Genomic DNA, 13,623 nt, shown 5'->3' with positions numbered 1-13,623 from the left:
ATTGATGGTTTAATTAAAAATTTGTGGAACAATTTAGTTAAAGATAAAGGGTAGTGTTATCCACACTCTTTTTTACCTCCTACACATCTTTTTCAATTTCCGGTTGGCGAATCGAATGAATTGAAGAAGATTAAAAGACAAAAATTAACAAGGGGTGTGTGGGGGGTAAAAATGGGTAAATGGATAGCACAATCCAAGAACAAATGGTTTTGAAAGTACATAACCTTCCCTTTTTTACAATGTTCTTGTTCTAACAAGAGCTTTTCGATATTGAAATATTGTCATGTGGTGTTACCAGTTTACTCATATTATAATAAGTATATTTATTTGTTAACACTATATCTTAAATACATGAAATTTTCACAAACATTTCTGCACATATTGTGGAAAAATAAAATAACCACATCCAATAGGAGAAGAACATGTGGACTATATGCTCTATGAGACGGTTTTACCCTTGCCGTCGTGAGTGGACCGCAAAATTACCCTAAGAGAAAAAGACGTAGAATGCCTTAAAATAATTGGACTTTTATGCTAACGGACTATGAGCTCTCAGGGCCGCCTACAACATAGCATGCCATTGACCTCCGGAGTCTCCGCGATCCAATGGTGGCAGGACACCAACTCTCCAGAGTTTTTCCTTGGGTGTCTGACGCAACTGCGCTCTTACCAACATGGACTTTTAGAACTACTAGCTGGCAAGACTGCGAAGATTGACTTGCATAATCAAGGAGTACCTAGTATGCTAAGCAACATTCCCAACCAACTAACTGTTAGGGTTTTCTCTATAAATAGCCAAGTCAAATAGAGAAAACTGTAATCGCCACTTATTGCCGAGAACACTCTCAAGTTTTATTTTTCTCTCTACTACTTTTCTACTTATAGGTATTGGAGGCCCTTTGACGGACACCCTATGTCTTTTTCAGGATGTTTGTCAATTAGGCTAATGGTTTGTTCTCTTGTAAATAAAATTTTGTCAAATCAGTCATGTATGAAATTTGCATCCATAGATATGATACATGTTCATTAGTAACATCAGACATAGCATTGTGATTGTCGGACTCAAAATTTTCTCAGAACGGTAACAGTAAAGTATTAAGTTTACTCTAAAGATAAATACCTCTGTAATTAAACTTGTTAAAGTCAATGAGCTGGTTGAGTTCCCTCATATGTCTTGGCATCTCTGGTGCTTGATAGACATTCTTAATTTTCTCAGAACAGTAACAGTAAAGTATTAAGTTTACTCTAAAGATAAATACCTCTGTAATTAAACTTGTTAAAGTCAATGGGTTGGTTGAGTTACTTCCCTCATATGTCTAGGCATCTCTGGTGCTTGTAATTAAACTTGTCAAATTTTTCTTAGAACAGTAACAATAAAGTATTAAGTTTACTCTAAAGATAAATACCTCTGTAATTAAACTTGTTAAAGTCAATAGGTTGGTTGAGTTACTTCCCTCACCTGGCATTTCAGATGAGATAGCATGCAGAACTTTTGAAAGTAATTTGCATTTAAAACATATTATAACAAATCAGCTGAGCCAGAGACTCAAAGAGTGACAAGTAAATTAAGTTCGACCTAAGCAATAATTTGTCATCATCCGTACGTACCTAACTTATCTGAACAGCATCGAAATGACATAATTAACTTCATTCGTTTTTTTTCTTCTTTGTGTACAGTATATACATATAATTTACCAATTCTTTACGGTCCAATTTTCAGCACTATTGCTCGTATATATACATATTTTTAACATCAATTGTAGCCAATAATAGCTTGACAAGTAGTAAGTTGCAGCCAAACGTTAATTATTTTCTTAGTTTGCTAAAGCTACAGTAGTCAAATAAACGCTGAAGCTACTACCTTGGTTATCTACTTACTGAGTCATGTTCTCTTAGTTACTTGTTATTAAAAATAAGTAGTCACGTAAAATCGAATTTGAGATCAAGCATTGAATTTAAACCTTTAAAGCACATTAATTTTTTTAAATGATGATTAAAAAAATAAACGATTTTTATTATGAGATGTGTGCAATATAACATTAAACATGATATTAACAAATAGAACAATGCTTGGTTATAAACAAATTTTGGTTATCTATAAAAAAATAAATAAATAAATAAATAAATAAATAAACAACTAGTATACGTAGTAATAAATGGAAGGGTCTTATACGTGTGACTTAAGGGCAACGCCAAATCTCCATTCTCTATCTTGATGTGAAATGTATTACGAGCTGCCTCGTGGGCGGCGGAAGTGGAAGACACGAACCTTCTAATAAGAAGACTATACAAAATATGCCCTCAAATTCATACACAATTAATACCAACTGAAAGCATAAATTTGGAGCACCAGCATTTTTTTTTTTTTTTTTTTTGGGAAACTAGCGCCAGCATCTTTGTGTTGTGTTAATGGTGTTCTGCCACACACATATATAGGCTTTTTTGTCTTTTATATAATAGATATTAAGGAGGAAGGACTTTAACTCGAGATTTCGAGAGCAAGAGAATATGATCTTAACTCATTGAACTAAAAGCCTCTTCCTACCATTTCCCACATATTTTTAATTCAAAGCATATTTATGTATCCTCTTATATATATATGCCATCACATGTATGAGAAATTAAAGAATAATTAATAAATATTATTTGAAATATTATTTTGATACAAGCAATTTCTTAAACTACTCCGATACATGGAGAGGGAGTTTTGAACTCATGTAAAGGGGAAATTAGATTAACTTGGCTAAATGATCTAATTCACATATACAATCTAGTTGATCTAGTTGAGGGGAAATCAGTTGATCTAAAAAATCTAATTCACATATACAATCTAGTTGATCTAATTCACATATACAATCTAGTTGATCTAGTTGATCTAGTTGAGGGGAAATCAGATCATTTAATGGGTTAAAAAACTGATTTTTTAGAGTTGACTAGTTGAGGTACCTGAATTGTATTTGAAGTAATTTTATAATCCTGTTCGAAATCTATGAGGGAACATGTTTCAACTTGAAGCCATGCTCTAATTACCTACGTCAAACAGCCACGAGATTTAACTTTCAACGTTTGCAAAAGAGTCATTGTAGAATTTTTTAGCTCGGACAGTGAAAGAGTATTGTTAAAGCATCTTCCCAAATGTGAGTTTTTGCAACAAATTCAACGAGAGTACGTATATATGACAACTTAATTATAACAACAAAGACCAACTTTTATATATGTATATTTTTATAATTAAATTGTATAAAAAAATTAATCGAGATTAGCACTTGTATGTATATGCATGATGAGTCGATTTTATACTATATATTATTCCCTATTTTTGGTATATTTTGGTTATTATTTTGGTGAGATTTTGATGCTTTCCTATGTGTTTTTAATGTAGGACATGCGAACTTGTTTGGAGCATAAAGTAATCAAACGGTGGAATTTTTTAGTGATTCAAATTGGAACGGCTTCGTGAGTATGTCAAGAAGATTGTGTCAAAATTTCATAATATTATCCCGAAGCATCTGATCGTGACGAATTAATTTATGCCCAGCGTGCAGTGCTGGCAGATTGGAATTATTTGTGATTTTTGGGCTAGAAGATGATGGATTTTAGATTTGGGCTCTTCTTGGAACTTGAAGAGAAGGTCCTAATCTTTAATTTAAGTCGTTTGGGCCTGTTTTGGAGCCCTAAAGGTCCATAAACGTGGCTATTTCTACATTGGGCAGATTTCCTAGTCATAATGGGAATGTAATTCCTAGTTATCCTTTTATTATTTTATTTCCTAGTTTTTAGAAAACCTGTTTTGTAGGAGGGCTTTAATTTGGAGTAGTATAAATAAGGTTTTTAGCCATTAGGGTTCTCTACGTGACATTGAGAAAATTTAGCAAAGCTTTGGAGAATTTCAGACTTTTCACCTACAAAGTGTTTTCATTCTTTTTCTAGTTAATGATCTTTTCTTTGATTTTTATTATGAGTATGCGTAACTAATCTGTTTTGCTAGGGCAAAGCCTTGAGCTTTAGTATGAATATGTGATTTTTATTTAATTGCTTATGAAATCGCATGCATACTTTGAATTATTAATTACTGTGATTAAAACTATCTAATTGTCTTAATGCTTGATCACCATTAGGATCTTTAGAAAAGTAATTTGAAGCAATTTTGATTGGAAGGTTCCCTAAAATTGGCGCTGGCTTCTTGTGATTAATAATTGTAATTTCAATTAAGATGAACACCACGTCTTAAGGGTTGTATGGTTTTTCAAAGGATTTTCATAAAGCATAATGAGTCTCTCATGTTCAGATTTGATCCGAACGTTCGGACGGGTTGCATGTTAGATATACGTTATATGTTGGATGTTCCAAGTAGAATATAAATTAGGAAAACCTAACCTTTAAAGTGGCATGTGTAGATCATAAGAAATTGGTAAAAATACATAGGATTGCTAGGTGATGGTGGAACCCTAGTGCTTTTATAAATTGGTATTTAAAACTTTTTTCTTTTTATCATATTAGTTGTGGGCAAATTTATTATTTGTTTTTAATTAAATTTTTTTTTTAAGGTTATCCAATTCCAAAATCTCTTTTCTTAATTTTTAATTCTAAGTAGTTAATTAGGAATTGTTTTTGCATAAATTATTAAAATAGTTCTTGTGGAGAATGACCTTGCATGAGCATCTATACTACAACATCTTTGTATTCTTGCAAATATTTCATGTGATTTTGATCCTATTTGCATAGATGGTAAAAATCCTATCAATGCACATAATATATGTGTGTATATATTGGTCTGCATATATGCGTACTATTCTAAACCATGTAATTAAGTTCACAATAATTACAAATTGAAGATAATTCTTCTAAAAAAAGGTCATATGTATATTTTTTATATAATTAAATTGTATAAAAAATTAATAGAGATTAGCTCTTATACATATATACATATAATATATGTGCTATTTAGTACAACGGTCTAGTGGTATTCCTTTCTAGAACTGAAAAATGAGGAAAGCGATCCTCTCCGGATCCCTTCCACCAAGTCTTCGCCATCAAATAATCCGGACCCTTGAAATTTGATCAAATGACTAAAGTTATTATAACTTTTAAAGTGGCTCTCTGTTTGTAGCCATTTGATCAAATTTTAAGGGCCCAGATTAATTAATGAGGAGGACTTGGTGGAAGAGATCAGGAGATGATCCCTTTCCGAAAAATGAGACTTAATCCCAACTCTACTCATTAATCTAGGGATCTATTAATCCAATTTAAATAATTTAACTAAATAGCTAATGTACTTGTCAAACACCTATTAAACTTGTTTAGAATCTTAAACAGTTAAAGACAATGACAACACATAAATAAAAAGAGGTATGCATGCATGTTTGGTTCCAGCTGGTAATTAAGCTATGCTGGGTTATCTCTATGTGGTTACGTTTGTATAAAAAAATGGAGTCCGAGACTGACTGCTCAACAATAGTGACGACCATTTCCAATATGTCTACGTATAAAATAAGAGAAGCCATTGATGGCCAATTGTTATGCATAAAAATAGTGAAAGAACCACCGGCCGGATATGCCCTGTGCATAGTTATTCATCAATAATACATATAATATAAAACTGTCTGAAAAATATATAGAACAATATTTCCTCTTGAATAGGTGATTGTGTAGACCAAATCCTTGCCCTAGTTTGTGGCCATGAAGCATCACTAACCCTACACATATACACACATATGTGGAGCCAAAAATAATCGAGAAAAATATGGAGGCGACACGTGTATTCTAGGGTATAAAAAGATAAAATTACCCTCGAGGCACACCGAAGCTTCTACGCTCAAGCAGTGGAAAATCATCCCTCAATCAAGTCAAAAGTGCCAAAAATAGGTATTTATTTATAACCTATTTCATCCATCCCTCATTATATTTTCTCCAAACACTTTTCCCTCAAAATTCTAACTTTGGTATCGGAGGTTCTTCAGCCAAAGCCCCCCTCCCATTGATCGTGGGCGCTTGAGGCTCTTGGCCTTGACCTAAGGTGTTAATTGTTCTTCTAGGTGTATTTTTATCCAAGAACAAGAAGGAAGAAAGTTGTATCCACAAGTATGATACAATGATACAATGTATATGTAACAAAAGAATATAAAATACAAGTCTAAATCTACGACAACAATATTAGAGTTAAAATATGAGATTCAAGAGTGTAGTTGGTGGAAAAAGATAAATTTTAGGGTTTTTGTCTTGTAGAAATATACAACATGTGCGTATGTACAATAATCATTTACAATTAGCCTAAACATTGCAATTAACGTAATCATTGTTTCTTCTTAAATTGTAGATGGTACGCTCCTCCTATAAAATCACTACAAAATCCTCAAATCTCAATAACACACTTTATATGTACGCAAAAACATTGGCGGGGAAAATATAGTACTGGGAAGTAATGTAGAGTACGTACTTTCTCCGTTCCTTTCAAAGATCATATAATTGTTATAAGTAAGTGGAAATCTATTGTTGTTGTGGGACAAATTTGCTTCTTGAGCAAAAACTCAACTACTCTTTAGAGAGAGAAAGAGAGTTAGAGAGAGAGAGGTAGCACGACTTGCGTTGAAATTGTGGGGGACGAATTGGTTGAGAGGTGCATGTCTTGTTTTTCTCCCTCTCTCTAGAGCTAGAAAAATCCTCAGCATTTCAATTTTTCAAGCAAACACAAAACCTCAAGAATTATAATAATTAAACAATGATGCCAACCGCGTCGTTTAGCTCGAAGCGGTCGAGTTACACCCACGGGTTTGAGTTACCGGGAAACTCCTCGCCGTCGTCGGTCGGTGGTGCAATGCTGCCGAAGTTTCTCAACGACCTCAACCAGGACTTGGTCGAAGTCACATTGGAGCTCGACGATGACGACGACGGCTCAATTGTCGTGTGCAGCGTCGCTCCCGCAAATGATGATTTGACGTCGTCGGAGGCCGCGGCGGCGAACGGGATTTTACGGAGGAGTCTTTCGGCGACGTCGAGGAGTATTCGGCGGACGTTTGGGTGGTTGAAATCGGCGTCTTCGAGGACGACGGCGTCGAACTCGGAGTCCGTGGCAGAGTTCACTCTGCCGGCTCGCGAGGCGAGGAGGATGAAGGCCAAGCTTCAACGGACGAGATCGAGCGCGCAGAGAGCTCTCAATGGGTTGAGATTCATCAGCAAGACGACTGCCGGAGGAAGTGACGCGGCGGAGCAGTGGCAGCAAGTGGAGGCGAGGTTCGAGTCGCTCGCCAAGGACGGCATGCTCGCCAGTGCAGACTTCGGTGAATGTATAGGTATATTAAGTGCTCATAGAAGTTTAATTAATTGATCTTAACTAAGTTTAATAAGTTAACATTGATTGACATTAATTTAATTTGTCTGTTTGGTTCCCGGGAAAATTGCGAGGGAAAAAGATTAATGAATATTTTGTATAAATGAAGGGATGGGGGACTCGGAGGAGTTTGCGGTGGGGATATTTGATGCATTGGCGAGAAGGCGGCGGCAGAAGATAAGCAAAATTACGAAAGAGGAGCTTCGCGACTTTTGGTTGCAGATTTCCGACAACAGCTTCGACGCGCGCCTTCAAATCTTCTTTGACATGTAGGTTTCTCACTCTCATTTCTCTATTTTCTCAGCCGTTGATTACGTTTCTCTGATTTTGCTTCCAACAAATCCACCGTCCAAGCAGACGGAGCTCTAATTCTAAACTAATGTAATACATCTTAAGGTGACTGAAACTTGAATACAAGCCGCATGCACCATGGCTAACTGACCTAACTTATGTTTTCTTTTTTCTTTTCTTTTGATATTTTTAACTTTTATATTACCGTGTTAGTGAAGGGTGCTAAAGTCAATAACATGCAGATGCTTGTCATTCCATGTATGCATGAGTTTCACATAATTTTATGGTCAAAGGTTGTTAAGAGCTTACACGCGACAGATCATAGCAGAATTCATTATAGTTGTATCAGTCAAGATCAACTCAACAAATCAAGTGATTGATTCTCAAAAAGGGGTTCACAAGTCACCCCCTTTTGAAAAGTTATAAATCTAATCGTCCTGGAGTGTTTGATTGTATTGTGTTTTGGCATTTTACGTTTTGAAGTTGTGCATTGTGTTGGTGTGAGTTTTGTGTTTAGTTGACCAAAAAGAGAGAACTCTACCCACATAGGTTAAACTATGTTGTGTCTTTGTGTGTTCTATCTACTTCAACCTTTCCCATCTCAGTGCCTCTAAAATATAAGTTAGGTTATTAAATGCTTTTTAACTGCGTGTAGCTTTTGCCTTCTGTTATTTGTGGAAATGTATTTTCTTGGTAATAAAAAGGAAAAGAAAAATGGCTCATGGTCTTTGGTTGGATAGAAAAACAAGAAAGTTAGAGATCTGATCACTTTCCTTGGGTGTTTAGTTGGTAAAAGGTTGTTTTCTTATTAAATTTTTTGGATTTAATTTTCAGGGCGGATAGCAATGAAGATGGAAGAATCACAAGGGAAGGAGTTCGAGAGGTAAAAATTGTTCACTGCGGTAAAAGTAAAAAAAAATCCCATCAGTTTCTAATGGAGTTTCGTTTTGTTTTGTTCAATTACAGCTTATAATGCTCAGTGCTTCTGCAAACAAGCTACCTAAGCTGAAAGAACAAGCTGAAGATTATGCTTCATTAATAATGGAAGAACTTGATCCCGAAAACTTCGGTTACATTGAGGTAAAATTAATACAACCTTCAAATAAAAGCCGTGACTGTCACACCGTCACATGATATTATTAATTCACTCATATTATAAACGTTGACAGTGTGACAATCACATTTAAAAGTGTCCTCGTCTTTGTGGAATTCCAAATCAGACAATTAATAATGTTTTACCATTTACTCAGTTATGGCAATTGGAAGCATTGCTTCTACAAAGAGACGTGTACATAAACTACAGCAGACCATTGAGCACAGCAAGTGTATCTTGGAGTCAGAACCTCAGTTCCTTGAAGCCCAAGAATCTGGTCCGGAGACTGAGCCGTTCACTTCAGTGTCTCGTACTCGAGAACTGGCAGGGCAGTTGGATTCTACTGCTGTGGGTTGTTGCAATGGCTTCCCTTTTTGGCTGGAAATTCTACCAATACAGAAAAAATAGGGCTGCATTTCAGGTCATGCACTATTGCTTGCCAGTGGCCAAAGGGGCTGCAGAGACTCTGAAGCTTAACATGGCTCTCATCCTCCTACCGGTTTGTCGAAACATGCTGACATGGCTTCGATCCACAAGAGCTAGGTGCTTCATCCCTTTTGATGACAACATTAATTTCCACAAGGTATAAGCGCTAATCTTCAGTAAATCGGGGATACTAAATAGACAATAAGTCGTATTAAACTACAATTTAGTGCCTTTTTTTTGTCTATTTGTAGCCAGTTCTATGTGTTTTTTTTTTTCTTAAGACACAACAATTTGACATTTTGTTTGCATTGACCTTATTTTACCACAGATAATTGCATTTGCTATAGCAATTGGAATAATCATTCACGCCGGGAACCATCTGGCATGCGACTTTCCTCGCATAGTAAACTCATCGCCGGAAAAATTCGCACCGCTATCCTCAGATTTCCACAACAAAAAGCCCACCTACGAATTCCTACTCACCGGAACTGAAGGCACGACTGGAATTTTGATGGTGATTTTAATAGCCATCTCATTCACTCTAGCAGCGCGTAGATTTCGGAGGAACATGGTGAGGCTTCCTGCTCCATTCAACAAGTTGACTGGGTTTAATGCGTTCTGGTATTCTCATCATCTGCTAGGTCTTGTCTACATATTGCTAATCATACATGGAAGCTGCTTGTATTTAGCCCACAAGTGGTACGAGAAAACGGTAAGAAACTTGAACAATAACACAGTAGCAAATTTCATGTACTTTTTAACTGATTGCATCAAGTAATAAATGTTTTCCTACTTAGCAGACATGGATGTACATCTCTGTTCCATTGTTGCTCTATGTGGCCGAACGCAGTCTGCGAACATGTAGATCGAAGCATTATTCTGTTAAGATGTTAAAGGTAAGAAAAATTTACTCAAATCTGTTCATATTTTTTTTTTGTCGACTGTTCATATACATTGCGATCGTTGATTTCTGACTGTGTGAACAGGTTTCGGTCCTACCCGGAAATGTGATTAGCTTAATCATGTCCAAACCACCTGGATTTAAGTACAAAAGTGGGCAGTACATATTTCTACAATGCCCTACAATCTCCTCATTTGAATGGTGAGTCTGATTCTTATACAACTTCGTCTATCATGAAACGTAAATTAGAAGAAGCACCCCGACAACTATAAATACTAAACCTCTCGATCCTTTATTATTTACAGGCATCCATTTTCCATTACCTCAGCGCCAGGAGATGAGTACCTCAGCGTTCACATCCGAACAGTAGGAGACTGGACTCGAGAATTGAAGCGAGCCATAGCGGAGGAAGATGATTCATCCCCTGCAGAACATTCAGCAAGATTTGTTCAGATGCGAAATCTGGATCGGAGAGGGTATGAACACACCTAACCAATATTTCACCTTCCGAGGTTTAGGTTCAGTATATGCATGAGATTATTAACGTTACATGCAACATCAATGCAGCCAACCCAGATTGTTTATCGACGGTCCATATGGGGCACCAGCGCAGGACTACCAGAACTACGATGTCTTGCTCCTCGTGGGGCTTGGGATTGGAGCTACCCCTTTCATAAGCATTCTTCGAGATCTCCTAAACAGCACAAGAACAGCAGAAGAACAAATGGTACAGTTCATAACATCCGACTCTTTTGAGTACAAACATTCAGTGTTTCGATAGATTTTTCCGTTCTGATAATTAAGTTAAAATGCATTGATCATGAACTAGGATTCAAATACAGAAACTAGTAGATCAGACGACAGCCAGAATAGTTTTACGTCTTCAAGTTTGACGCCCGGTGACAAGAAGAAATCGCAGAGGACTATGAATGCACACTTCTATTGGGTTACCAGAGAGCCTGGCTCTTTTGAGTGGTTTAAAGGAGTCATGGATGAGGTTGCAGAAATGGATCACAAAGTAACGAATTAACTTCTTTACCACTTTACGTCATAATTTTCTTCGACCTCGATGATGCGCTACTGCTAAGTTACTAGTTTGTTAACCTTCTTTCTTGTTACAGGGTCAGATTGAACTACACAACTATCTTACGAGTGTCTACGAAGAGGGTGACGCTAGGTCGACTCTAATCACCATGGTCCAAGCTCTAAACCACGCCAAACATGGCGTCGACATCCTATCTGGCACCCGAGTATGATCCTCATCGCCGTTTCAGTTGACAAGTACGGTAGATTGTGTTCTTAAGCAGTTACTGACCTTTCAAACATTGAATTATGCATTGCAGGTAAGAACTCACTTCGCAAGACCGGATTGGAAAGAAGTGTTTACCAAGATAGCTTCCAAGCATCCGTATTCAACAGTAGGTAAAGATATTCTACCACAACCGAATTTTTATGTTAAAAACATAAACCCTAATCATGCATCTAGTAGAGAACCGAAACAAAGAACCGAGAGATTAAACGAATCAGCTAATTTGCAGGGGTATTCTACTGTGGGATGCCGATGTTGGCAAAGGAGCTGAAGGTGCTATCACATGAACTCAGTCACAAGACAACGACACGGTTTGAATTCCACAAGGAGTATTTCTAAAACTAGAAGACCACCATCGTCAAAGTACCAAGCAGCGATCTTTTTCTAATCATATGGAGTATCCATAGAGAAAGATAAATATATATGTATAAGGATAGTAGCTTAGAAAGATGTAAATGTAACTGTTTTTCATACATATCCAATATAATACAAAGTTTCCGTAAAACATGGGAAGAAAGATGACCTGGTCGTATTGACAATGACGAAACAAAATTCAAGCGAATATGCACCCAATGTATTGAAATTTCGATGGAAAAACAAGAAAAGGACAACAACCTAGCCTGGAGAGTATGAACAAGTATTCATGGCAGACAATACAAGCAAAAGAGATACCTTTCCGACTTGATATTCAGAATTCATCCGACTTAAATCAGCAGATGCAACAATTCCAAAGTACGGGAACAGAGGCACTGCTGATGGTTAGCTTGTAAAATTTATCATTAACATAATAAAAAACGAGGGGTAACAATATATGTTGATCAGGTCAGAATCGTCAGAAGCAGTGTTAGTATAATCGCGGAAAGCTAATCAAAATTGCACCCTCTAGAGAAAACAACTATTGTTGGAGAATCATTCTTCTATGGAGAACAACGCATTAAATGGATCAGTATAATGCGATCCAGTTGCAATCAATCATCTCTCATCTTCTTGAGAAGTTTGGAAGCCCAACTTCGGACGCGTCGCTTCAGCGTATAACCAACAACAATTCCAGCAACAAAGCAAAGTGTACAAAGCTTTGAGCATGTCCACAGTGAAACCACCTGCCTGCAAGTAGACATTGTAAAAATTGCCAGCATAGTGTAAAAAACAGAAGACAACGGCGGCAGCATCCAATGTTTACAATTAGAGGTCTGCTTACATTCAACAAGCATACATAAGAACAAACTCATGCCTGAGTAATGCATCAACCTCAACTCTTTAAACAACACGCAAAAATCGATTACGGAAAATCATTGAAAGGTACAAAACCCAAGCCTCTAGAACCCTAAACCATGATTGCGGAAATCATTGAGTAAAAAATCCTACAATTTGAGATTTCAAAGACAACTCACAAATCCAAGCCTCCCATCCCAAACCAAACGCTACCCAATTTACAGAGTACCATTAAAATATCCAAAACTTTAGAGGTACCTGGCGGGTCTGTTGAGCAAAATACGAGACTGATCGGAGGAGGACAGAGCGGCGGCGAGACCTTCAGTCCCACGGTGAGGGTCGAAGGAAGCCGAAGCGGAGCCCAATTTTTGGGGGTCTTTTGGGATTTTCCCAATCAACTTCTGCAGACCCTCCATAATTCGAATGCTTCGAGAGAAAACGCAGAGAACCCAGCCCAGAACGCTCTATCCTGTTCACAATTCAGAAACCCAATTAGGAATTCCAATCTTAAGGAGATACGTACTGAGAATTTAGGGGTTTAGGGTTCATTACCTTTTCGATTCGTACTGAGCACGCTTTCTACCCTTCAAAGATCCCAAGTTTATCACACTGGAGTTCTTCTCCCCCTCAATTTTCGCGGAATCACAAAGATTTATGTTTGAGTTTATTCTTCTTTCCTCGGTTTGGGCCAGACAGTTGGGCTTGGACCCAAAAAAGTCATTTGATGTTAGGACCAAGTCGTAGAAACAATCCAATTACAACAACCACGTCATATAATTTATAAAATATTATCTAAATTGATGGTCTCCTTCACATTATTCTGTGAATATGATGTGACGAAACATATAGCATGGGAATTACTTGATCAGGGCACCATAATCACTTAATGTGACGAAGCCACATACTTGTTGCAGGAGGAGGATCACCCAACAAGTAAACACATGTCCCATAGTTAATGACAATTTAATGTCTGCTAGACCTAAAAAAAAACTTGTCATAATTTATCATGCACGTGCACCAACTTGAATGTATTGTGTAAATTCATTAAGTACAAGGAAGGGTTA

General features: G+C 37.0%; 1 protein-coding gene and 1 non-coding gene across 2 annotated transcripts; one reads left to right on the top strand and one right to left on the bottom strand.

Moving 5' to 3' along the window:
* Positions 1–6,569: 6,569 nt before the first annotated feature.
* On the top strand, positions 6,570–11,852 carry LOC103400905 (respiratory burst oxidase homolog protein E). The gene is made up of 14 exons (XM_008339593.4): positions 6,570–7,289; positions 7,437–7,596; positions 8,453–8,501; positions 8,585–8,698; positions 8,869–9,294; positions 9,466–9,849; positions 9,938–10,033; positions 10,124–10,239; positions 10,344–10,514; positions 10,606–10,765; positions 10,868–11,056; positions 11,160–11,288; positions 11,382–11,460; positions 11,577–11,852. The coding sequence occupies exons 1-14, from the start codon at positions 6,719–6,721 to the stop codon at positions 11,684–11,686; spliced, it is 2,754 nt and encodes a 917-aa protein (XP_008337815.2). The 5' UTR covers positions 6,570–6,718; the 3' UTR covers positions 11,687–11,852.
* LOC103400906 (uncharacterized) lies at positions 10,044–13,376 on the bottom strand. The gene is made up of 4 exons (XR_011576260.1): positions 13,112–13,376; positions 12,818–13,028; positions 10,543–12,451; positions 10,044–10,462 (listed from the first exon to the last, which is right to left on the bottom strand). It is a non-coding gene; the product is annotated as an uncharacterized protein (transcript).
* Between the last annotated feature and the right edge of the window lie 247 nt (positions 13,377–13,623).

This window comes from Malus domestica, chromosome 15 (assembly GCF_042453785.1).
Source record: "Malus domestica chromosome 15, GDT2T_hap1".
Lineage (NCBI taxonomy): Eukaryota > Viridiplantae > Streptophyta > Magnoliopsida > Rosales > Rosaceae > Malus > Malus domestica.
This window is presented reverse-complemented; position numbering and strand designations above follow the sequence as displayed.

Excerpts from the sequence above, each read along its gene's own strand:
- LOC103400905 (XM_008339593.4), top strand. The coding sequence starts at position 6,719 with ATGATGCCAACCGCGTCGTTTAGCTCGAAGCGGTCGAGTTACACCCAC. Across the intron at positions 7,597-8,452 it reads CTTCAAATCTTCTTTGACAT|GGCGGATAGCAATGAAGATG; the intron begins GTAGGTTTCTCA and ends TTTAATTTTCAG. Across the intron at positions 9,295-9,465 it reads ACAACATTAATTTCCACAAG|ATAATTGCATTTGCTATAGC; the intron begins GTATAAGCGCTA and ends ATTTTACCACAG.